Here is a 26,447-nt window from a genome sequence, read left to right on the forward strand (position 1 = left end):
TTCTGGGTTTGTCGTGCGGGACAACTACGGTGGCCTGGCGCGGCATCAAAGCGTGGTTGGTAGGCTGTAGGCGATGGACCTCTGATTCGTCAATTCCTGGAGCATATCTTGTGACCATCTCGATATTTTCAAGCATCAATGGGACGAAGACTACGAAACTAACTAAACTAATAACATAACTCAAACTGGTGCGCCCAGCGACTACAACTCTGTTGCGGTGCTCAGGCGCTCCCGCGCCGTCTAAACCCATCCGGGAATCGAGCGCGAGTTGGGTCGGGCAAAAAAGATCGAACTAGCCCGGTTGGATCTTCCGCTGGGGGTGGGGCTGCTGTAGGCGGCGAGGCCGAACGAGGGTCGTTTCCATACGATATACTGTTAATTGGATTACCTTCTTGGGTCCGGCTGTTTATGCTTCATGTGTGGGTGGTGCGGAGGGTCCCTGGGGTCCAGTTTTCCTCCCCCGGGGTTCAGTCTTCCTCTCCTGGGTTATCCCCACCGTCGGCAAGGTCGTTGTCCTCTAGCCACATATTGGCTGCTTCCGGGTTTTCGAGAAATATTGCTCGCCCTTTGTGGATGACTTTCAGGCGGGACGGGTACAGCAACCTGTATTTAAGGTTCAGTTGGCGAAGCCTTGCTTTAATCGGAACAAACGAGTTCCTCTCCCTCTGCACTTTCTGGGTATAGTCAGGGTATATGGAAATCTTAGAGTCGCCCTGTACGATAGGGCCTGTTTCCCTGGAGTATCTTAATATAGTTTCTCTGTCTTGGAAATTTAGTATCTTGGCTATTATTGGCCGTGGATGTGAGCCGGGGGGAGGTCGTTTCTGGAGGGACCTATGGGCCCTCTCCACCGCAAATCCCTGGGTCAACTTGCCGGCCCCAATCTCCTGTAGCAGCAGGGTTTCAACATAGGACGTAGTATTCAGGCCTTCATTCCCCTCCGGGATACCCAGGATCCTGATGTTCCCCCGTCTAGCCCGACCTTCGGCTTCCTCTGCCCTTTCTTCTAGGAATGCGACCTTCCTTTTCAGGTTCGAGACTTCGGATTGTAGGGCCGCTGTGGCCCCGGACTTTTCCTCTGTAGATTTCTCCATGGCCGTCACCCTCTCCGTTAAGTTGCGGGCATCCTGGCGAATGAGTTGTATGTCTATTTTGAACTCATCTATCTTGGAGTCTATATGAGTCTTTAATGAGGCAATAGCGTCCATTATCTGGGAGTGATTATCATTGGGCTCCGTCTCGTGCGAGCGAATGATTTCGGTGGAGCTGCCCTGGCTTGGGTGGGAGTCTTTGCCCGGGCTGAGACAAAGGAGTCCATGGTGGCAGCTCTGGTTTTGTTTTTAGCGGCCATGTTAAAGGAGCAATAGCGGTTGCCCTGGAGCCCTGAAACTGGTGGGGTAGGAGTCAGGGCCACTCGCTTATGTGGCCTGGAATGGAGTTCTAGAGTGGGCTGTGCCCTGAAAGATTATTATTGTCAGTGGTTAGGAGCTGTCCGGGGCGCAGCGCTCTGGAGTAATGTATTCCACTGTGCGTTCAGATGCTTTATCCGCTACCTTGGCGCCTATGTCGCTGCCCCTGGACTCGGGGGTGATAGTGTTGGAGCGCTTAGGGCAGGAGTTGTCACCTCTTGGTGTGTGAGTCCAATTGGGTGGCCCAGCCGCGGAGATAATGCAGGCTGTGGTTGGGGAGAGCAACAGGGGCCGAACTCACAGTTGTTCCGTGGCTTGACTCACCTCGTTTCCCAGGGCTCGTCCCCGGTTTCTGAGCGGAATCCGATCCTCTGGGTAAGGTGGCGTATCACAGCGACCCAGCAGCCGCTGCTCCTCCGGGTCCGCCTCGTTGTAGATGGATGTGGGCCCGGGGGGCAGAGGCCGGTGATGCCCCCGCGTGATCCCGTCCTCGTGTGCTTATTTTGGTAGGTCGCCGGCGGGGAGGAGGAAGTTGCGTGGAGACCCTCACCGCCGTCTCCGGGATGTGGATTGTGCCGCGGTGGAGCTCCGGGGATACAGCGGCTCTCGCTGTGCTAGACTCCGGCACGTAGTGTCGACCGGAGCCTTCCGGCGTGGTGAGGGGGGAGAAGGGCGAGGGTCTGGTGCCGACCACAGTCGGATATTGCAAGGAGGCCAGCTCCGCTGCGGTACTCCTCCTCAGTGTTCCCAGCCGAATGTGCTGGCGGGGTACTCCGCGCGGAGGCCCCGCTAAGCCGTGTGGGGCGCCATCTTGGATCCAGGCGCGGCAGGGGGAGGGAGCGCGTTCCAAGACCTGCGCTGCCGTCCAGGGGGCCGGAGATTCCGACCTCTCGAGCAGGTTTTGTGCGGGATCGCCTCACGCACCGCTGCGTACTTCTCAGCGGGCTGCTGTCCCACTTAAGCCGGAGAAAAAAGATTCGGAAACGGCATCTCGGCCGGAGCTCGGCGAATCAGCCTCCGCTCGCCATCGGCTCAGGCCACGCCCCCCTTCCTTCCCTCTTATAACATTCGCTTCCCTTTTGACAATATCGAAGTACTCCTGGCAATCTCTAATCGTGAACTGTTCTAACCTTGTGATCCTCGACAACAGAACCCCTGTCCCATTGACACTGGCGCAGGCCTATTGACTTTTATATACGTTTTAGAAAGTGTTTTTGATTCTATCTGCCTTGACAAAAGTATTGCCTATGATTTTTATCCCCAATTTTCTTGTGTTAATTCATGTGCTAAGTGTGTTTGACTACGGTAAGATTTCTTCTCGCGAGTACGCTTTTCTTTCGTAAGACCGAACTGTCATTACTGTCAAAAAGTGATTGCGTAACAACCCCCGGTAACGTCTTTGTTTCACAACACCGGTCTGTCAAATCCAAAGGTACTTACCTTGAATTGTTCTGCACAAGGGGAATTGGTTGTGTGTAGTATATTTGAAGTGTGGTTTTATTCTAATAGAAGTGAAGTGTTTTGTGAACAGATGGTTTAAAAATAAATGTACTTGTATTTTTTAACCATAAACCTTGAGTCAGTGTTTGCTTGAGTCACAGTAATTGTAGTCCTTTGTGTAATCTCTACTACTGCTCATTTGCTCTTGAGATAAGACTGGCAGCTCTGCTACTGCTACCACTTTAACACAGTAGTACAGGCTTGTACCAAAATTGAACTTGTATTACCACTTGTAGTCTTAATTGTGTGTAGTGGTCTCTAAGGGCACTGCAGAGGATTCTGCCTAACACTGGTGTACAGCGGTGGGATTTTTAAGTATAGTGATTACACTTGAGTGCTGCTATTACCTTGGCTCAACTAACCACAAGGCTAAACACCACTATATCTGTTAACTGAAAAATCATGTCAAGTATGGAAAACTACAGTGAAGAGAGTCTCTTAAACTACACTGCTGAGGTTTTGAGAACCATATGTAGGGGAAAAAAGTCTCTCTGGTAAAGGAAAGAAATCTGAACTGGTTGCTAGGTTATTGGGAAAACAAAGTCTGGAAAGTGGGTCAGATGGGGCCACCCCTCCAGCAAATGTGGATAATGATGTGTCTGATTCTGAGAGTGTTGGACTAGAAGAAGTAGATGAGTCCTTGTTAGGAAACCCTACAACTCCCTTGCCTGCTCAGAAACCACAACCACTGTACACAGGAACCCCCACAGGTCATACACTTACTCCTGAATTTATTACCCTTGAGAAAATGAGACTTGAATTGGAAGTGAAACGTATTGATGCACAAACTGCCATGAAACATCAAGAATTAAGGCTCAGAAAAATGGAGATGGCTCATGCTTTAGAGATGAAGAAATTGTCTGTAGAATATGCTTCTCTCACAGGATCTTCTAGGTCTTCCAGCCCTAAGAGACCCTGTATGCCAAAGGAAATGGTTGGTATGTATGAGACTAAACTTGATGTTTTGGATTGGTTAGCAATGTTTGAATACAATCATGGGATTCAGGGTATCACAGGGAATCAGTTGATTCCTTGGCTTTTCTCTAGACTTTCTTCTGTTGCAAGTGATGCTGTAATGGAGTTGGGGGAGGAGGATAAGCAGGATTATGAGTGTGTGAAGCTAGCTTTTGATAGCTAGATTTGGGAAGACCCCTTCCCAGTACCCTAAGAGGTTTAGGACCCTCAAAAAGCATAATGGTACCCCTTGGGCTACCTGGGTGTGTGAATGTTTGAAGAACTTAGATTGGGTTAAGGGTTACAAAGTGAACACTTATGAAGGTTTGAGGAATCTTGCTATGTTGGAGTCAATTTATGATGCCTGCTCTCCTGAGCTTAGACAGCACTTGGCTGATTCAAGTTAGCTAAGGGTGCTGACTTGTGGGTTGCCAACAGGGCCACTCACAAGGATTCTGGGGCCACTCAGAAGAAGGATGAGGGAAAGCAGCCAAAGAAAGATAACAAGGAGAATTACAATAATTCCAATCCAAAAGAGGGCCACAAACATAACCAGGGTAAGCCACAAGGGAAACTGAATCAGGCTAGTGTACCATCTGGGACCAAACCAGATGGAGGTCAGAACAAACCCCCATTCATTAAAGCATTTGGGAAATGTTTTGCTTGTGGGTCAACTGACCATGTGAAAGGGGATCCCAGATGTAAGGGTAAACCTTCAGGGGTCCACACTGTCTCCTTAGCCTTCTCCCAGGTGGAAGAAGTACCTATAGCCAGTTGAAACTTTCAGTTACTAGCTGATGAGCCCATGAGAGTCTCAGCTAGTGTTTCTTTAGTGTCCTTGGGTCTTTGGGAACAACAGAACTTAGATGTCTATAACTCAATCCCAGATAATACTAAAGAGTATTATAAAGATAGTGTTCTTGTGAATGGTCAGGAGACCTCTGCCAGCAGAGACACTGGAGCCAGCATAACTGTGGTTGATGAATGTTTTTTCAAGGTAGAGGATGTTGCTAAGAGTGCGCACAGGCAATTCCCCCACCAAAACAAGAAGTACGCACTGTCACTGTCACAGTGGTGAACAATTTGCGTGGAACCTGCGTCCGTTCGCCGCGAAATGCACGTACATTGTAATGTTGTGCTATGCACACCTTTTAACCCGATGCTGAACTCCAACGCCCAACGTTCGGCGCGTGTCACGTAACTTATGTGCTTAGGGCCTTTCCTCTGATTACACGATAACGTGCTGTTTCCGCACGTACAGAGTCACTGTTTCCGGCTGGCCACGCGAGCAACACGGAAGACCCACGCTCCTGCCTACCAGCCAATTTACCTGCCTCCAACTGCCCCGAGCTGCCTCCTACGAGCCATCTGCTGCTGCCGGCCCACTCTATGTGCCTGCTGCCCATGTGCCCTTCATTTTTGTGCCTGTAAATCAGCTATTGCCAGTGATCCTGTCGTCGTGACCACCTCTGCTGATCCAGAAGACTCCCGACTGCCATACCACCGCTCCACAGCCCAGCCCCAGGACCACCTTGTCCACCCACACCTGCCTCGGGGGTTGCCATGTCTGACACACCATCTGAGGCAAGTGGCAACCCCATGGCAGTGAGGCAGAGGGCTGTCAGCTTCTCATCCAGGGAAGTTGGCATCCTGGTGGAGCAAGTCTTGGGGCATTATGATGCCCTCTTCCCCGGACTATCGCAAGTAAGCAATAAAGGACAGAAGAAGATCTGGGCGGACATCGTGGGTGCCTTCAACACGGAGTGGGTGGCACCCCGCGACTACCAACATGTCCATAAGCGCTGGGAAGACTTCAAGTCCGGGGCTCACAACAAGGCCCAGTGCCTCTTCACGGCTGATGATGACCGAAGGGGGCGCCGGGGCCGGTTGACCACCGACAAAATGCAGGACCTGGAGCACCTCTACCCAGCGCTGCACACCCAGGTCATGGAGTTGGTGCTCTGGAGTCGACTGTCCATGTGATCTTGTCTACCATAGTGCATGTGTATGTTGACATGAGATTGGAGTGTGCACCCTGGCCTTATGTCTGGCATGCCTCCTGTACAGATGTCTGTGTGTATATCCCAGACAGTGCTGCATGTGAGTCCATTCAAGCGCATGCAACATCAATGGTGTCTGTGTTGCAATGCGTGATGCGCGCCAGGATGTAACGACGTGCACATGTTTGCATCCCTCTGTCTGGACTGGGGCATGCGAGAGGTGTGACACATGGGTGCTTTAGGCAACATCATGGACATGCATGGTGTGCATGTGCATGTGTCTGAGTAGTGAGTGTGTGACTGGCCAACACTCCTGGATGTATGTTACTTCAGCTTTTGATTGTGTGATTGCTCCACACTGCCAATTTGACCTCAAAAGCACTGTGACGTGATGACTCCAAGGCCTGCTTTAGGACTGTCAGGTGATGTGTGCGATTGAGATGTGTATGTCCCATGATGTGTGTGAGCTGGATGCACAATTTTGAGGTGCTGCCAGTGCCTTGTCCAGGGATGCGAATGTCTGTTGTGAATGACAGACATAATTGTGCTTGTGTGTGAATAGCACTTCCCTGTGTGTTGTGGACAGTGATGATGGTTGTGACCTCTACAGTGCCACTGATGTACATTTGCATTGTGCCAAACACACATGTTCGGTAGCCTGATGTTTGTGTTCACGGGTTCCCTATCCTATGTTTCCCTATCCACAGCGACAATGGAAGAAGAGGGCGGAGAAGGTGCTGTGGAGTACGGCAGCAGGGATGCCTCCACCAGGCACAGACGCATGGCCCAGTCATCCTCCCAGGTACTGTCATCTTCCGGGAGCGAGGAGACTGGTGCTGCATCCCCGACAACGGCCGCAGTTGCTGAGGGTAGGTCCAAGAGGGAGAAGGTGGTGGATGACTCCTCAGCAGTGGGAGGGACAGGTGAGCCTGCACAGGGCCAAGACACTGCAGAAGACAGTGGGGAGGCATCCAGGTTGGTGGGGGAGGGAGAGGAGGAGGCCACACGTAGGGCTGGCAACTTATGTGATCCCCCTCCTCGTCTGCCTCCTCTGTGCGCCAGTCGTCCTCCCTGCCGTTTTCCGGCCCAGATACCACCAGGACCCCCTGCAAACCTGTCCCAAACCCGGCGGCTAGTCTGGTGGAGATCACATCCCTGCCAGAGTCGGGAGTCGAAGGAGGATCAGCAGAGGTGGTCACCATGGAGATCCAGCCGGCGACAGGAAATGTGGCAATGGAGGAAGAGCAGGCACCAAGCAGCAGGGCACATCCACGACAGCCCCGGGGGTTGTCATCATCCCGGAGGCTGTCCTTGAGGTGCAGGCACCAGGCTATTCGGTGCAGCAGGCTCCGCGTAGGAGGCGACAGGACTTGGGGCTTCCAATCGAAGTGAGGCAGGTCTCGGCCATCAGGCAGAAGTCAAAAGTGGATCTCACCCAGAGGATTTCTTCCGTGTTGGAGCGACTTGGCCAGCAGATCGGAGCAGAGCAGCAACGGGCATGGGAGGCTAGACTTACCATCGCCATGGCGGAGAATACACTGTGTCGGGCAGAGAGGTGGCCCGAGGTTCTCGAGGAGACTTGCAGGCAGTTTCGGAGTAGCATGTTGGAGTCCCTGCAAGCGCTCGAGGGGAGAGCTAAGGCCCGCCTAGAGGAAATTGACACAGTGTTCGATGATGCCCTGGCCGAGACTTTGAGGGGAAGTGGTGAGTCAAAGTACTAGCACGCTGCCATTGTACATAGTTCTTTAGGTGTCGGTTGCCTTTTGTTTTTTCTTTCTTTGGAGTTCTTGGACTTTTCTCCACGTTTTGTATATAGTTATTTTTTATGAAGTTTTTTATGGATATCACAGCATGTTTTTTTGATAAGTTTGGGACATTGGACCTATCATGTTTGTAAATAGTTTGCACTTTGTAAGATGGATTTGTGTTCTCCATGACGTAATCGTTTTCTTTTCATTTCTGTTTTCATTTGGTTATTCATTTAAGTTTTTTTCAGTTGGATTTCTTTTTAGACAAACACTTTTTTCTGTTTGGACATTCTATTATTTATTTATTTATTCATTTAGTGAACATTTTATTTATTTTGGAAGAACAGTATGAGTTGAATACTGATTTTTAAGATATATCTCTTTTTCATACTAAAGATGGTGTTTGGTCTCTATGGTTTCCTGCAGGTTTCCTAACTCTTACTAACTCTGTTCTGGGTCCCTGATGATGTACAATGTTGCTCATGTATGTGCACACATGTATGCATGTGTCATGTTTGACATCTATTTGCATGGGGCATGTTCTGGTGTGCTTGACCAATGGATGGATCTTAAGGTGCACTTGGAGTGTGCAGTGTGTGCTGGCATTTCATTTCACATGTGCTGCATGAATATGGATTTGTCCTCGATGTGTTGAGTGATGGGAGCATGACATTATTTCTATTTGTCACAGGATTACCTTGATGTAGTATAAGGTGCTTTGCAGGCATGTTTTTGTGGTAATTTCGTTGTCTCTCATGCACTTTGACATCCTGCTTTGCAATTCATATGTTGACATTGCTACGTTTTGACATACGGACTGTCCAATGCTGCTCCATTTGTTATTTGTGAACGGTATGATTGCCATGTACACAATCAGGACATGAGTCATTCCTATGTGCTTGTGCTTCTGGTACTCCTCTGCCCTAATGAGGTTCGGTGCTATTCTGCTATGGTCAGCTGTGTACCCTGTGGACTTGTAAGGAAGTCCCCTCACATGGCACTTGCACACCTGCACTGGCTCACATGCATGCACCATCTGTTCACTGTGTTTATGTATGCCAACAATCACCTACCAACAGTTTGCTACTACCGTCTGCACTTCGGCTTGGATTTCACAACGGGTGCCCAGATTTCCTTTTTTTAAGTTTTGGGTGTTTTTCTTGATATGTCCTTCACATGTGCAGGACTGCCACCTCTGCAACCACATTTCATCTATCTACGCTTCCCAGGCACGGACAGCGTCTCAATGTCCGCTGACCTGGCAAGTTTTTTGTTTGTCTTCACTCGGTTCCCCATCCCAGGAGACTTTGGCCATTTTCACACTTGGGTACATGTGCATTCAGATTGACATGTGATTTTATTGTATGTCATGTCCTTCACACATGTGAGGGTCACTCGTGTGTTTATGGGGGTGATACGTTGAGGTGATATGTGCTCATTGAGGCTCATGACACAATACACCAGGACAATGTGCCTCATTACACGGAAGGCGGTGAGCCATGGCGCTATTAGCGCCATGGCTCATGCCGGTAAAATACCGGCACCGCCTTGACGGAAAGGGGATTTACTGCCCCATTCCAAGGTTGGAGGGGCGGTAAATCCCCTTTCCGCTATTGCCCTTCCCCATTCCCATTTCTGCCCCATAGGGCTCTATGGGAATGGGGAAGGCGCTAATTACTGCAGCGCAATTTTGCGGTGCCGTAATTAGCTCGGAGGTCCCTTAGCGGGTTGGATTTTAACGCCTGCAAAAAGCAGGCGTTAAATCCCCCAACCCGCAAAGGGACCTCGTAGTAAGGCGGTAGGGATTTACCGGTATTTTACCGGTACCGGTAAATCCCTAACGTCATCCGTGTAATGAGGCCCAATGTCTCTTTATGTGTCACGTATCGATAGTGGTTTTCATTCTGGCACAGTGTGGGTATTTGTCAATATGGTATTTTGACATCACTTTGTCATGTGCCACGGAGGGCCTATCCTTGCCATATGCTGTTGGGATGTGGATGCAGTCAGCAATTGCATGGGATCAGCTATGACACTAGCTTGTGTTCCAGGTGTATGGTTTTTCTGTTGGTTGATGTGTGTTTTGTGTGCATGGGGTTAAGGGTGGTGTCAATACACTGCATGCAAGGTCCTGAGCATGCCATCAATGCAGTGAACATGTCACTATGTCATCATCTGGCCTGAATGTGGTGTCCAGTATGGGGTGCCTGCCTGCAGGTTGCTCTGACGGGTGATGGGGGGGGGGGGTGGGAGTGTCCCTTGAGACGGGGCCTGCCTGCAGGTTGCTCTAACGGGTGATGGGGGGGGTGGGAGTGTCCCATGAGACGGGGCCTGCCTGCAGGTTGTCATCACAGGCGGGGGGGCATGAGGCGGGACATGCCTGCGGGATATGGTTACGGGATATGGTCACGGGTGCTGGGGCTCCCATGTGGTGTGGGCTGCCTGCGGGGTATGGTCACGGGTGATGGGGCGGGGGCCATGTGGCGTGGGCTGCCTGTGGGCTATGGTCACGGGTGATGGGGGGGGGACATGTGGTGGGGGCTGCCTGCGGGATATGGTCACGGGTGATGGGGGGGCCAAGTGGTGTTGGCTGCCTGCGGGGTGTGGTCACGGGTGATGGGGGGGTCCCATGTGGTGTGTGCTACCTGCGGGGTATGGTCACGGGTGATGGGGTGGAGGGTCCCATGTCGTGCGGGCTGCCTGCAGGGTATGGTCACGGGTGATGGGGGCCATGTGGTGTAGGCTTCCTGCGGGGTATGGTCACGGGGGATGTGGGTCATATGTGGTGTGGGCTACCTGCAGGGTTTGGTCACGGGTGATGGGGGGGGGTGCCATGTGGTGTGGGCTGCCTTCGAAGTATGGTCACAGGTGATGTGGGTCCCATATGTTGTGGGTTGCCTGCGGGGAATGGTCACAGGTGATGGTGGGGGGGCCATGTGGTGTGGGCTACCTGTTGGGTGTGGTCATGGGTGATTGGGGGGGGTCCCATGTGGAGTGGGCTGCCTGCAGGGTATGGCCACAGGTGATGGTGGGGGGCCATGTGGTGTGGGCTGCCTGTGGGGTATGGTCACAGGAGATTGGGGGGCATGTGGTGTGGGCTACCTGTGCGGTATGGTCATGGGTGATGATGATCCCATGTGGTGTGGGCTGCCTGCGGGGTATGGTCACGGGTGATGGGGGCCATGTGGTGTGGGCTGCCTGTGGGGTATGGTGACGGATGATGGGGGGCTGCCTGTGGGGGTATGGTCCCGGGTGATGGGGGGCCATGTGGTGTGGGCTGCCTGCGGGGTATGGTCACAGGTGAAGGGGGGCCATGTGGTGTGGGCTGCCTGCGGGGTATGGTTATGGGTGATGGGGGGGGGCATGTGGTGTGGGCTGACTGTGGGGTATGGTCACAGATGCTGTGGGTCCCATTGTTTGTGTGGTGCCTGCGGGGTATGGTCACGGGTGATGTGGGTCCCATGTGTTGTGGGCTGCCCGTGGGGTGTGGTCACGGGTGATGAAGGGGCCATGTGGTGTGGGCTGCCTGCGGGGTATGGTCGTGGGTGATGGGGGGGGGGGGCATGTGGTGTGGGCTGCCTACCGGGTATGGTCACGGGTGATGGGGGGTCCCATGTGGTGTGGGCTGTCTGTGGGGTATGGTCACGGGTGATGGGGGGGGGGCGGTGGTGGGTATGGTCATGGGTGATGGGGGGGCCATGTAGTGTGGGATGCCTGCGGGGTATGACCACAGGTGATGTGGGTCCCATGTGTTGTGGGCTGCCTGCGGGGTATGGTCACGGGTGATGTGGGTCCCATGTGGTGTGTGCTGTCTGCGTGGTGTGTTTGCAGCTGATGGCTGCTGGGGTGTGGCTGTCCCATGAGGAGGCGTCTGCTTCCAGGGGAGTTGTGCGTGTGTGTGTATCACGGGGTACGCGTGGGGCCTTTCCACGTGATTTGGCTGGACCAACCTGGGTACGCGATTATGCCGGGGTGCGAATGGGGTATGCGCGGTCTTTTACATGCGATTTGGCTGGTGCGACCGGGGCCCGCAGTTGCACTGGGGTGCGAATGGGGTATGTGCAGCCTTTTACATGCGATTTGGCTGGTGCAACCGGGGTATGCGATTTCGCTGGGGTACGGACGGGGTACGCGCAGGACTTTCCACGTGATTTGGCTGGTGCGACCGGGGTATGCTCAGATTTTTCACGCAATTAGATGGGGTAAGGGGGGCTGTGTGCTGGGCCACAGATGGCACAGGGACTTGTGCCGTATTAGGCATTTCACTAGCTTTGTCCTGCGCATGGGGGCGTGTTGGGGGCATTACTGGCGCTGCTTGATGTTCATTGCACCACGGCTACTGATGCCTCGGAAAATCCATGAAAACGCGTGCCGCGCAATTGCTGGTTTGCGCCACAGCTGGCGCTCGCGTGGTACTTCTGCTACTTCTGAGCTGGATTCTATGAATTGGGCCCTGGGCCTCATTACAAGTTTGACGGTAGACTTGCCGGTAAAACCGGAAGGCTGCCGCCAAACTTGTGAATTTTTCCGGCACCTGGCAACGGGGAAATACAGGGCCATTACAACCCTGGCGGACCCTGTATTTCCCCATTGCCGGGTGCCGGAATGCATTACTCTCAATCGGAATGGGGAGGTTGGATGCACCGGCACCATTTGCGAATGGTGCCGGTGTATCCGACAACCGCCAGGTCAGACCTGGCAGGCGGGAAGGCACCCGCGATGTGACGAGACGCACAACGCCGGCCACTTCCCAGCGGCGCCATACCTGTGGCAGTGGCCCTTCCCGGGCGCGCCCCTTCAGAGTCCGTAGTGCCGGGGTCCCCGCATGGGGTAGGCGGCGTGCGGCGTCGTGGAAAAAGTGGCCCCGGTGGCGCTGGGGAGGATCGGTCTCCACTGACCCGGCTTCCTGGTCACGTGTGCAACGCTCACGTGATACTAAAGGGCGGCCCGCCCAGCCAATCCTGTTGCTGCTTCCCGGTTGCGAGGGTCACGTGACACGCAACACCACTCACGTGGCCCAATGAGAAAGCGATCACGTGACCCAAGCACCGGCTCAAAAGCACACTGAAGCCGGTCTTCCGCGCTTCTAAGCTGTTCTCAGCATCTCAAGTGGCGTTGTGTTTTTTGAATCCTGATATTCCGGCTTTTTGGACCTTGGTTTCTGGTGATTGTGGATTGCCTTGCCTGCTCCTTGGATTTGTTGCTCGAACTCAGTTTCTCAGACTTTGGACTTTTGGCTTGCACCTTTGGACTTGCTCCCTACGGATTTCGGACTTTTTGCTTCTTGAACTTTTGGGTTTTGCCTTCCTCGGATCTTGGACATTTCCTGCTTTGGACATTTTGGAACTGCTTCTGGAAACTCCTTTTGGCTCAAGTTTGTTTTGGACCTCAGCTGTGTATCACGTCCAGTACCTAGTAAGGGGGGTCTGGCTCCAGTGCCCCCTGATACCTCCCCATCCTGGTTCATCTCCCATGCTAGGTAGGTCCCACTCCATTTTCTTGATTGTTGGTCATCTCCAGGTTCTTGTCTTGCACTCAAACTTACCCGCTTTTCCTTACAGCACCTGGTACCCGTGTTCCTGACCCTTCGCACCTGTTGCCTCAATAATTGGTGCAGGAGTATACTATATCTCTCCTTCACTGGTGCTTGGGGACGGAGGTACCCATAGACATCACAGAGGTTTTCGGCGTGACACGCGAGCAGAACTCGTAGTTTACCAGTCCGGTAACTCCGGTACCGGCAAGCTTAACAGTACCGTAGTTACCAGACCGGCAAACTTGTGAGGCCCATGGTCATGTCTTTGCTTGATGACAGGGAGAGTTATAGCCCCCTCAGGAAGGACCCCACCAAGGAGTTGGAACAGGAAATCTCAGAAGTAGTTTCTTTTGCTCATGAGCGGCGGTGGATTTCTGACAAAGAAGCTGTTTTCCTCAAGACATCCCAAGGCAGGACACCATGTATGTACGCGCTGCCCAAGATACACAAAGATCCTTAAAATCCTCCAGGACGGCCGATTGTGTCAATGTGTGGCTCAATATTGGCGTCCATTTACAAATTTGTAGATCCCTTTTTAAAGCCCATGAGTATCATGACTGACTCAAACCTGCGGAATAGAAACCATACCATCGAAATATTTGAGAATCTAGATTTTAATCCCATGACTCAATGGGCCTCATTACGACCCTGGCGGAACGGGTTAAACGGCGCTGTAAAAGGCTGCGGCGCCGTTCAACCCGTTCCGCCACATTGCGAGGTCCCCTCGCGGGACACGTTAAGCACGCCTGGGAAAACCAGGCGTGCATACCGGGTCCCGCGAGGGGAAGAGGGAGCAAACAACGGGCCATCTCGTAATCGCCCGTTGTTTACTCCCTCTCCCATTCCCATTCAGCCCTATAGGGGCTGAAATGGGAATGGGGATGAACCGTGTCCTCGAGTGAGGAATTACCGGGCCATCCGAACTCGGAATGGTCCGGTAAGTCCTCATTCCGAGGACACGGACACTGATGCGGTTTTGCCGGCAGCCATGCCGCAAATTGCGGCATGGCTACCGGCATAACTTGTAATGAGGGCCAATATCTGGTAACTTTGGATATAAAATCCCTTTACACCAGCATTCCGCAACTGGCAGCTATTGAATACATCCATGAGCAAATAACTGAAACAAATCTCCAGTTCTGCGATCCTCCTACCTTTTATAGTCGAGCTCATGACATTAGCTCTTTGCAAAAACGTCTTCGTGTTCGATAACCAATTTTATCTTCAGACATAGGGAACTGCCTTGGGGGCAGCTTTTGCGCCCAGCCTGGCCATCCATTAATTGGCAACATATGAGGAAAATTACATCTTCAACATACAGAACCCTTGGCTGCCACATGTGAAATGTTGGCGTAGGTATATTAATTACATTATTTGCATCTAGGGAAGGTAGCAAAGAGGATATCATTGCCTTTTTTTACCTGGTTAAACGCGTGTAACAACATCATCCAGTTCACCATACAATATGACAACCAAACCATCCACTTTCCGGATCTGAAGATCAGCCAGCAGGACGGCAAACCACAATAGAGTTTGTATCGGAAGCCTACAGACTGGAACACCCTTCTACATTTCTCCAGCAATCACCCCACTCGTATCAAAGAAAATTTACCCCACAGGCAATTTCTGAGATTGCGCAGGTACTGTACATCGCTTGATGACTTCTACGAACATGCCTCCTCCTTAGATAAGAGACTCCGTTAATCAGGATACCTGAAAAAATGACTGGCTAATTCTAGCAAAAGAGCCAGATTTACAGACAGGGGAACACTTCTCAATCCACAAGATATGAGGAAAAGGACGGTCTGTTTTCACACATGGTCCCCAGACTTTTGAAATTAAGACGATTGTACGCAAATACTGGCCGTTGGCACGGCTTTACCAGATCCAATTATTATTGGATCCAATCATTCCTTAACAATAGGACTATGCGCGTCTTCTCTTCCTCATGATCTGCTGACCCCATTCCCATCACCTGCGGGGTGCCTTAGGGCTCATGTTTCCCCCACTCTGTACAACATTTTCACGTAGCCCCTTTTCCATGATCTCGATGGTCTTGGTATCACCTACACCAACTATGCTGATGATACCCAGATCATCATACCGCTGACGGGAGATTATGACAAGGATTTGGCCTTGGTGAATAGGGTGTACCTCATCTCACTCAAAGTAGCTTCTCTCACGCACAAATGCCTTAACAACGCTGCCCCAAGATACCTCATTGACAGATTTAAGAGACATTCATCCAACCGCCCGACCAGAACCACCAATTCCAACCTCCTCACGGTGCCCAGATTCAAACGTTCCAAAACCGGAGGAAACAGTTTCCCAGCGAAAGCAACCCAACTTTGGAACTCCCTGCCTCCCACCTTAAGGGTAGACCAAACCTATCCACACTTCAGGCGCAACTACATTCACTTGATCAAGGAAAATGACTGCTAACCCACAGTCCGCCCTCTACTAGCGTCACTTCCCTCCCATTCTGCATCATCTCTGTCTGTATTGGCTCACCACCCTCTTATATCCCTACTCACCCGCTTCCCAACCCTAGTCTATCTATCCTTCCTTACCTACCTAGTTTCTTCTTTCTTTTAAGCTCCATCCCTGCTATGTACATTTTGTAAACTGCTGATTACTGTATATATCTTGCATCCTATATTTCTTATTCTGTGTTCTGTGTATATATATATATATATATATATATATGTATATTAATGTACAGCAATGTAACCAAGCTGAAAACCTCTTTACTGCCCTCTGTGCCCTGATACCATCGGGTTTGGCGCGCATTATAAATAATAAAATGAACAAATGAGCCGGTACCTCGCTTTGCATTCAAACGGTCACGCAATTTACGGGAGTATCTGGTCCACTCACAGTACATCAAGAAGGCTCCTAGAGCGGGCCTCTGGAATTTATGCACGATAAAAGGTCAATATCCTTGTTGGCCGTGTGTGACATGCAAATTTACTAGAAAAATGCAAACATTCCAAATTGGCACCAGAACGTGGACCCTCAAAGACATGACTAACTGTAAATTCAACCAGGTGGTCTATTCCATTTAATGCCCACGAGTCAACACACAGATATCGGAACACAGATCTAGAATCTGTTGCGAAAACCTGACTGCCCTATTAGTGGAGCACTATATGGAAGCCCACCACACACCAGATGATCTGGTGTGGTGGGTATCGCAAAAAGTGAAGGGGGGTCCCAACATACAGGGACACGTTCTAGACTTGGAATGCAGGTGGATTCACAGACTTGAAGCGGTCAGCTGCGGTCTCAACAAATAATTTCTACCCCCTCCTACATAGGAAAATTTACCACACGTTGAGAACGGTCTTCATATTTGGCCCTCCATACTACTCCCCCATTTTTCTGACCTTTCATCTGAGTAGGCCCATTTAATTTACTCCGACTTCACCATGGCATTTTCAAGCCTCGGCTGTAGGTCAGGACACTGCCTCGTACCCTTCACTTGAGCAATGGCAGCATTCCTACATTTACTTAGACACAGGGATTTATACTGACATTACACTGGCGTCTGCTCCCAGCCCGCCCGCCTGACTCTACTTGCATTTATACACCAGGATTCTCCTTTCACTCTGGCCTCCCGCTAGCATTTTTACTTAGTGGCGACAAATGTTCCTACCCATAGCCGCCCCAGTACGATCATTGCAAGGGCAAACTAACGCCTTCCGTATGTTTTTTTTGCACTTATCATTTTGCTTTCACAGACTGCAGACTCACACCAGCTGTCCTCTGCTTTCTCAGCTTCCCATTGGCCTATAGTGCCACACCCACGTCCAGTGAGCTTCTGCGTCCCTGTTGCCCAGCAACAACGGGCCCAAGGCACGGGTTGCCACATCAACGCCTGCATGACGTACCAGATTGCTGCTGTGCATTGAGAATTCTTCTCCTCACCCTTTTTTACATATTCGGGCATTTCGCCACACTCGGCTCTGTAACCCGATCGAACATGCGACCGGGACCCGCAGGACCTAGCTATTCCAGATGAGCTCTTCACTGCATGCCGTCACTGTGATCCATTGATCCTGTAAACATGGCATTTGCTGATAAGCGTTCCACACTGCCCCTTTTTAAACATCTCCTCCAGTCACACACAGGCACTCAGTGGGCATTATCTGCAATTATGGACAGTGCTCATTTGCCCTCTTTCTCGCCTTCTCTCGATCCAGTACTCCCCACAAGTGACATATGTACTCCACGACACCGCCGGTTTCCTGGGCGATGCTCACCTGTGTGCTTCCATGTCACCACGTCACCGGTCTCCTACAGAAGTCCTACCCGCTTGTACTTCTTGATCACCTCACATTTGGTACCAGGGGTAAGCACACTGAGGTACTCTTAGCTCTCTCTGTCCCTCTCTGCAGGACCGCACCAGTGCACCATTTTACTTCGCTTGCTGCTTGGAGCTGCCTGCCACCAACACGCAGCACACTATAATTGACCTGCCATGCCTGCCTGAGCCTCGCACCACTAGCTGGGCCTCGCCTCTGCCCACCACTTAAGAATTGGAGCATATGTATTCTATGGTAAGCTTTCCCCATGGAGTGCCATGTTTTTTGCCATTATCCCCCTTTTTAATAGCTTTTAAGATTAGATTGATCCCCAATATTGTCTACAACCACATACAGACATAACTGCATCCTCATATACATTCAACAGGCTCTTCACAGCTATGCCCTGATGAAGGCAGCCTCTAACACGTACATGCCGCCGAAACGTGATTTGAACTGGGGATCCGACCAAGTTTAACTTCTATGATCAACATCTCTCTTCTGGACTTTAGCTTGCCCGGGTCGCGTAGGCAGACCCCTTTGGTGTCCCTTTCCAAATTCTCTTTAATACCGAGGAAGGACATGTATTTAAAAAAGAAAATAGAAGCAACTTAGCTTTCAACACTCTGAATACTATTGCAACATTTGTGATTTATCATTTTTGTTTCATCTCTCGCTCCTACAGAGGCAGTATTATTAGACTTAATTGCCTAGTCAGCCATAACTGTCGATTTATTTGCAGAAATTAAAGACATTGGGCCTCATTACAAGCCCGGCAGGCTGCCACCAGACTTGTGCATTTTTCCGGCACCTGGCTTCACGGTAACACCGGGGCATTACAGCCCCGGCGGTCCGTGAAGTCAGCGCCGGAAAAATGTTAATCCCCATTCCCATTGAGTCCTATGAGGACTCAATGGGAATGGGGATGATGGAAGAACCGGAACCGTTAATAATGTTAATAACGGTGCTGGTGCTTCCAAAAATGTCTGCAAGCGGGTGCCGTCCCGCCCGTCAGGTCTTACCTGGTGGGAGGGATTGCACCCAACCGCAGACTTGTAGTGTGCCAGTCCGGTAACAACAGGGCCGGTAGGCTCACCGGCACCGTTGTTACCAGACCGGCACACTTGTAATGAGGCCCATTGTTTCCAAAATTAAGGGAACACCCGGAGAATCTTTTGATCAATCAACTTTGTGTAACAACATTATATTGACTTTTGTATATTTAGAATATTTCTCTCCACTCCCAATTCTCAGTAACCTTTATCTTTAGCTTTGGATTCACACACCATTATCACTGGGTCTCTCCCACTGTCTTGTTCTTTCAAAATGATCTCTACGTTTACACTGTAATTATGCCCACCATACATAAGTAATTTGTATTGTAGTTGTACCTTTTATGTTTATTTATACCAATGAGCCACAATCAACAATTGTCTGTCTTTAAAATGTTAATACATTAATGTTTATGTTCCACTGAGCACAATCTAGTGGTCTGTATGATTTTTCATGAACACAATTACTATTACATTGAATTATAGTTTTATTGCATGTTGATGCGACATGGTTCTAAATTAATAACCACATTGGTAACAACATTGGCAGCAGTACCTTTATGTGTTTGTTACAGTACTTTAGCCCAATCTGCTGCCTGTCCAGCAGGGCTCCCATGTGAACACTTCTTACTTTTCGATTGGCAATAGATATTTTTAGTATAAGCCCTTTTTATTTGACTAGACTCCACTAGGAGGGTATTATTATTATTATTATTATTTGATGGTCGTAGCTTGCTCCCATCTTAGATTTAGGTTTAGATTAGGCGTTTTTCTCACCCATTTTACAATTTATAAACACCCTTGAACTGTGATCACTTGTGTCTGTGTCTTACTTTGATACCATGCCTTCCTTACACTATACGCTGTGGCTGTGGGTTCGGGCATGCTGGCTTGTAACGGTGGTCTATACCGTCTGGGACTGTAGTGGGACAACAATGGCGTATTAAGCGGAGGATCCGTTGATCTCTGTGCTGGTGGGAGATGAGATGCAGAGATTCTGCAATGGTGAGGGCCCCGACCCTACATGATAGCTTGGTTTTCTGCACAGGGGCCACTTGCTGGGAGCACAGAAACTCACCCGGTGGATGAGGTGTGGGAGAGGGCAGTGGGTAGGAGCCATTGACCATATGGTCAGTAGAGGGAGTGAGAGGATCATGGGTGGCAAAGATGGCTTCATCTAGAGAGACGACGCGGGGGTAGGGTACAGTAAGAGCAGTAGTGGGTTTGTCATTTACTGCGCTAGGAGAGCGTGCGCAAGCTGGAGCATCGGCCTTGGCCAGACAGGGGGCAACGGCCCTAGTAGTCAGCCTTTGCAGGGGGGCAGCTTCGCCTGTCGTCTCCCAAGGCTTGTGTTAAAATAAAATGCTGGGGCGACTTCCATTCCGTATCTAGCAGCAGCGAGGCTGAGGGGAGACATCCCTGGTGTGGTGTGGTGTGGTGTGGTTGTCGTAGAACCGGCAGCCATGTTCAAATGGATCTGGCACTCTGTACAATGAAACAAAATCCGGGGCTTTCCTGAAGCACAGTATCATTGGCAGAGCAGCATCTAGCAGGTGGGCACTGCGGCAGATGTTCTTTAGTGTTACTTAGTTTAACTCTGTGTCCGCTATACACTTCAATAGTATGCCAGGATTCAAAGAAAGCTATTTTATAAAGTTGAAACCTGCCATCGTGCTTTTCAAATATGCTTTTAAAAACAAGAGATATATTTTTGTTGCTTATGGAACACTAATCCTGGTTTTCTTTTTCCTCAAACAGGGCAAAACAAGCAAGAAACATGGAAAACAGTGAATGTTTATAAAAACAGAACTGGGTCTCGGGAGAGATTTCTTGCTCATTGTCACTCCCAATTTAGAGCCTCTTACAGTGGGGAAAATATATTCCAGACTCTGAAGACAATTCACTAAAAAGGACTGCAATTATTAATGATTTTGGAAGAAACATCTGATTTGTATGACCAATCACTACCAATCAATAAGGATGCCATCTGTCTCCCACCCATATAATACTGTCCCACTAGAGGGGAATTGGGGGGGCTTGACCCAATGCATAATGTGAATATGCAGCATTCTGTGCTGTGGCGATAAGTAACTGCATATGGGAATATTCACACAGGAGGTACTAACTCCAAGAGAGTCTATATAAATGTACTGCATGGGACACAACCTCCTCCGTAAAGGGTAACACACGCCTTAATGAGAGGCTAGCAACCTTCAATACTAATGGCCCTCTAATGGTAGAGCACTGACTCTATACTGGAGAGAGGAGAGAAGGTTAACAGACCGAGGAGAGGAAAATGGCTTCCACTCTAAGGTAGAGACTGAACCTCTCCATGCATTGGGATTTGTAGAACCAATTTATCAAATATTGTCAAAGGCACTGATCTGCCACATGAATGATGAAAAAGGTGCTCGACACCAGCTTTGGACTTAATGCTTCAGAATCAATAGCACACCTGCTGTGATGCTAGTCATCCGCTGTTGATGTTCCAGTGGCAGCTGCCATTGATTAAAGCCCGGAACACGAAAGTCACAAGACTAGAAACCGTACCCTGGACATAGAAAGGTTACAAGCACAAACGTTCTTCTATTTTCAGGCTTGCCTGCTCTGACTGAGGATGAAGGTACATTTTTGTCATTCACGCGTTTAAAAATGTAGCTGACCTGGTGAGCCTAATCGAGGCATTCAGACCATCATATACATATTTTGAATTTGACAAGTTCCTTACAAAGAAATCACTATTTAAAAATAACATCCTCACAATGGAGGAACTTTTGGAATTTTCTGAATGTGAAGCTACTTTCAGTGAAACAGATCATATGTGGCAACAACAGAGATTTCACACCAAAGAGAAAGAACATACTGGTTCTGAATGTGACAAGACTTTTAAAGAAGCAAGTAATCCATTGGAACATCAGAGAAATCATACTGGAGAGAAAGCATATGCATGCTCTGAATGTGACAAGTCTTTCCCTGTGAAGACTAATCTACTGGTACATCAGCGAAATCACACTGGGGTGAAACCATATGCATGTTCTGAATGCGATAAGGCTTTCAAGCAAAAGAGTAAACTTGTCATACATCAGAGGAATCACACTAATGAGAAACCATATGCATGTTCTGAATGTGATATGGCTTTCAAGCAAAGGGGAGTTCTAATTGGACATCAGAGAATACACACTGGGGAGAAACCATATGCATGTTCTGAATGTTATAAGGCTTTCAAACAAAAAGATCAACTCGTGATGCATCAGAGGAATCACTCTGGGGAGAAACCATATACATGTTCTGAATGTGCTAAGGCTTTCAAGCAAAGGGGAGCTCTAATTCTACATCAGAGGAATCACACTGGGGTGAAACCATATGCATGTTCGGAATGTGGCAAGGCTTTCAAAGGAAAGGGTGATCTTTTGAAACATCAGAGAATTCATACTGGAGAGAAACCATATGCATGTTCTGAATGTGACAAGTCTTTCACAGTGAAGAGCAGTCTACTGCTACATCAGAGAAATCACACTGGTGAGAAACCATATGCATGTTCTGAATGTGATAAGGCTTTCAAGCAAACGGGAGATTTGATTAAACATCGGCGAAATCACACTGGAGAGAGACCGTATGCATGTTCTGAATGTGAAAAGGCTTTCAAGCGAAAGGCAGAGCTAATTATACATCAGCGAAATCATACTGGGGTGAAACCATATGCATGTCCTGAATGTGATAAGGCTTTCAAGGAAAAGAGATGTCTAATTATACATCATCGAAATCACACTGGAGAGAGACCGTATGCATGTTCTGAATGTGATAAGACTTTCAAGCGAAAGGAAGATCTAATTATACATCAGCGAAATCACACTGGGGTGAAACCATATGCATGTCCTGAATGTGATAAGGCTTTCAAGCGAAAGGGAGATCTAATTAAACATCAGAGAATTCATACTGGGGAGAAACCATATGCATGTCCTGAATGTGATAAGGCGTACAAGGAAAAGAGAGGTCTAATTATGCATCGGAGAATTCATACTGGGGGGAAACCAGATGCATGTCCTTAATGTGATGAGGATTTCAAGGTGAAGAGTAGTATGGTTACATCAGAGAAATCACAATGTGGAAAAACCATATGCATGTTCTAAATGTGATCAGTCTTTCCAAGCAAGAGTGAACAATTGCCACACCAGAGAAATGACACTGGAGGGAAAACGTATACACATTCTGAATGTGATCAGGCTTACATGTGAAAGGTTGAAATAGTGCTATACCAGAGAAATTACACTGAGGGAAACTATATACATGTCCTCAACGTAATAAGGCTTTCAAGTAAAGTGATCAACTTGTGATACACTAGAGAAATCAGTCTGGGGAGATGCCATATGCCTGCTCTGAATGTGATGGGGCTATCAAGCAAAGGCGTGACCTAATAGAACATCGCAAAAATCACACATAGGAGAGGCCTTATAAAATGTCATACATTTGTGCCATGGGAAGCACCAGAGGTGCAAAACCTGTGCATGTGTAGGCTTGGTTCTGTTTTAGTCGGTCACCAATCATGAATTGTTTGTAATAAGCTATAAACTGTAGGATCATAGTTTCTTAATAAACATTTTGAAAAACACATGATCAAATACATTATTGAGCTTGTACCATATGTAATATAGAGACCAGGACTTTACAACAGCACAGACCAAATAACACACTTTGAACTTACTTAGCATCCTTCTCTACTTGACCTGGCCATTTATGGACCAGATTCTGGGGAATGTATTATATCTCACTCACTGCCAATGGAGTATGTTTATGATCCCTAGTATTCCTGGTTCAGAGACTACAACACTATTGTTTTCCTGCTAACAAAGACCTCAACATAGAAATCCCCTCTCGCTGGTTCTCCATTTTCTCCATGTGCCGCTGTTAGATAAGGAAAGTACTTCTTGTGATCTGTCATCCTTCCCCCTAACGCTGTCCTACCATTCCTGAGAAATATGGTAACCCACTATTTTCCTCACTAGCAACATTAGTTCCCATTCTGCCTGGTTCATGGTCACCCCATGTCACATATGCAGTAGAGTGGATGGAAGAGCCTTCTCCTTGCAGGCCCCATTGCTCTGGAATTCAGTCAGTCAATTGGAACAATTAGTGAAAGCACATTGGCCCGGACGGCAAAATGAATGTATTCTAAAGCCCAAGTACATCTAACCTATTGAGACATGTGTAACGGCGTAAACGACAATATAAATTCAAGGTTTCATTAAATGTCTGCCAATTAATGAAACCATGTTAGCAACATTCGTTTAAATTGCCTGTCACGATTAATAACCATCAAATATGTAAAGTGTCTAGTGCTTTTAGCCAAGATAATGTTCCAACCAGGAATTCCTAAAACAACATTGGAATAATAATGTTGAAACATAAAAACAGGATGCTGTTAGGATGAAGGAGTCTATTAGTGAATACTATAGGCCTCATTACGAGGTCGGCCGTAACCTGCTGTTGCTACCGGCGAGTTGCCGCTGACCTAGTAACACCGTGCCACTGGGATATTACAAGCGGCAGCGGACCGGGATGTCGGGCAGCGGAAATAGTAAGTCCATTTGTTTGATAGCGCTCATGTGACCTGGCGATCACATGATTCATTGTCACAACAATTGAAAAGTTCCCTTCACCTGGAACCGCGGTTAGTTGACATCCGGTGCAGAACAGACGCAGTGACACTGTTATTTTATGCACCCCAGAGTCCATTACATAAAGTAAATACTCCAACCAACACCGAAAGAAATATGTGTACCGGCGGACAGTAGGCTTTAAGATCATAGAACTATCCTTAGTTTGTCTGTCATTCCGCATTGCATAAGGATCTAGCTTTACACAGGACGCAGACGCTAAGTACATACTTGCACAGCGGATGCTGTCCCGTCCTCGTTACGATGCAGATTACTCCCACCGATTGATTTACACAGAAGTATGAATGACCGACACAGAAGTGTGAGGAGTACCCACAGTCACAATATATATCTCAGGACCTGCATGCCCATATAGAGAGTAATCTGTTTACGCCTTTATCAACACACTACGTGCATGCCAAGAGAGGACGGGTAACTGCATGCTCACGCAAACCGGATCGTGAAGCACGTTAGCGTGTTGAAAAACTAGCAGAGCCATAGAATAACTATACACCCAGCCACCCACTCTGCTAAATAGTGAGTGATCACTGACACCATAAATTCACCTCCAGTGCTAATACCTTGTAGAATCCTTCACGACGATGTTGATGTTCATTACCAACTCAGTTACACTCCATCTCTCTGCAGATCCCAGACAAATTTGATCCTAAACTCTGGCAACAAAAAGACCGGGACTGAGCAAAGTCAAATGCTGAAACCCATATAGCAGTGTAATTCGGAATAATGGACCGTTTATTTAATGTAAGTGGTTACATGTACCCCACTGTGTTGGGACTTTGCATTTAATTTCCCGACGACTAATCAAAGTAAAACTCGAATATATGAGTCCTCTTACAATACTCATGACTGGTCTTTCTCTATATACCCCCTTACGGCATAACTGGAGAGGTGGAATGAGACCCCTTCAGACACATTGCCAAGAATAAATCACATCTTACCGGTAAGGTTCACATAAGCACAAGAGAGCTATTAATCAGCCCAGCCTCAGGCGAAGAATGATTTATAGCTGCGGAAGCAACAATTAATTTGTTGCTTCGAGCCTTTCTACAGACCTTCACAAAAGAGTGACAACACACCGTACAGAATCTTTCTTTTTCTCATACGGAACAAGAATTGTAAAGACACAACTACCAATATTTGCACCCATGAAGAATTTCCCTCGAATGAACTACAATCATTGTGTAACATGGTAAAGAAACATGTTGGGTCAGAAATGAGCACTAGAACACTGCTTATCTTAAACGGTACATTCTATATTTGCCATATGTTTCAGTTTGCGTTTATATGTTTGTAGTAATTTGTGTTTTTCATGTTCCACTCTCCACTTGAGTATGATCAACTGTGTGGTTATTAGATAGTCTTAATTTAGAATGGTGATTTCGATGTTGTCCGTGTCTCTTGAGTTGTTAAGAAATGTGTGTTTTGACTTGCACTTTGCATTTTAGCACCGTTTTTAATATAACAACCAATTGTTTATTTATAAAGAATCTTTTTGATTAATAAATTCATCACAAGATTAGAATTAGAATTTTAGAGTCATTATTGAATCATTAGTCACTTGATCCTAGTGTTTTTCCCTTGCGTGGTAGCCCTGTCGATTGGACCATTCTTCAAGCAACCAGACTATTAGTTTGTTTTGTACTTTCTTTAAGGTTCCAGGGAGGACCGGTTAGCTTTGTTTCACCCTGGTGTTAGCCCCGCAGTCCTTTGATCCTTCTCTACTTGACCTGGCCATTTATGGACCAGATTCTGGGGGGATTTATTATATCTCACTCGCTGCCAATGTAGTATATTTAAGATCCCTGGTATTTCTAGTTCAGAGACTACAACACTGTTGTCTGCCTGTAACAAAGACCTCAACATAGACATCCCCTCTTGCTGGTTTTCCATTTTCTCCAGGTGCCGCTGTTAGATAAGAAAAGTACTTCTTGTGATCTGTCATCCTTCCCCCTAACACTGTTCTACCATTCCTGAGAAATATGTTAACCCACCATTTTCCTCACTAGCAATATTAGTTCCCATTCTGCCTGGTTCATGGTCACGCCATGTCTCACATGCAGTACAGTGGATGGAAGAGCCTTCTCCTTGCAGGCCCCAATGCTCTGGAATTCAGTCAGCCAATTGAACAATTAGTGAAAGCGCATTGGCCCGGACGGCAAAATGAATGCATTCTAAAGCCCAAGTACATCTTACCTATTGAGACATGGGTAACAGCGTAAGCGACAATATAAAATTCAAAGTTTTGTGGTCTGGCGATTAATTAAACCAT

The 26,447-nt window shown here is 48.4% G+C and overlaps 1 protein-coding gene and 1 long non-coding RNA gene across 2 annotated transcripts in view; one reads left to right on the plus strand and one right to left on the minus strand.

The window, feature by feature from the left end:
- LOC138566175 (zinc finger protein 84-like) overlaps nucleotides 1–25,700 on the plus strand; it is an 89,508-nt gene extending 63,808 nt beyond the window's left edge. The window contains exon 2 of the mRNA XM_069643211.1: nucleotides 20,262–25,700. Coding sequence (XP_069499312.1) covers nucleotides 21,266–22,552 — 1,287 coding nt within the window. The 5' untranslated portion in view covers nucleotides 20,262–21,265 and the 3' untranslated portion in view covers nucleotides 22,553–25,700. The remainder of the gene's footprint in view (nucleotides 1–20,261) is intronic.
- The window catches only part of LOC138566176 (uncharacterized), a 73,886-nt gene that overhangs the window by 18,922 nt on the left and 28,517 nt on the right, over nucleotides 1–26,447 (minus strand). The gene's annotated exons all lie outside the window — the stretch shown is intronic.

This window comes from Ambystoma mexicanum, chromosome 2p (assembly GCF_040938575.1).
Source record: "Ambystoma mexicanum isolate Mex_15411 chromosome 2p, UKY_AmexF1_1, whole genome shotgun sequence".
NCBI lineage: Eukaryota > Metazoa > Chordata > Amphibia > Caudata > Ambystomatidae > Ambystoma > Ambystoma mexicanum.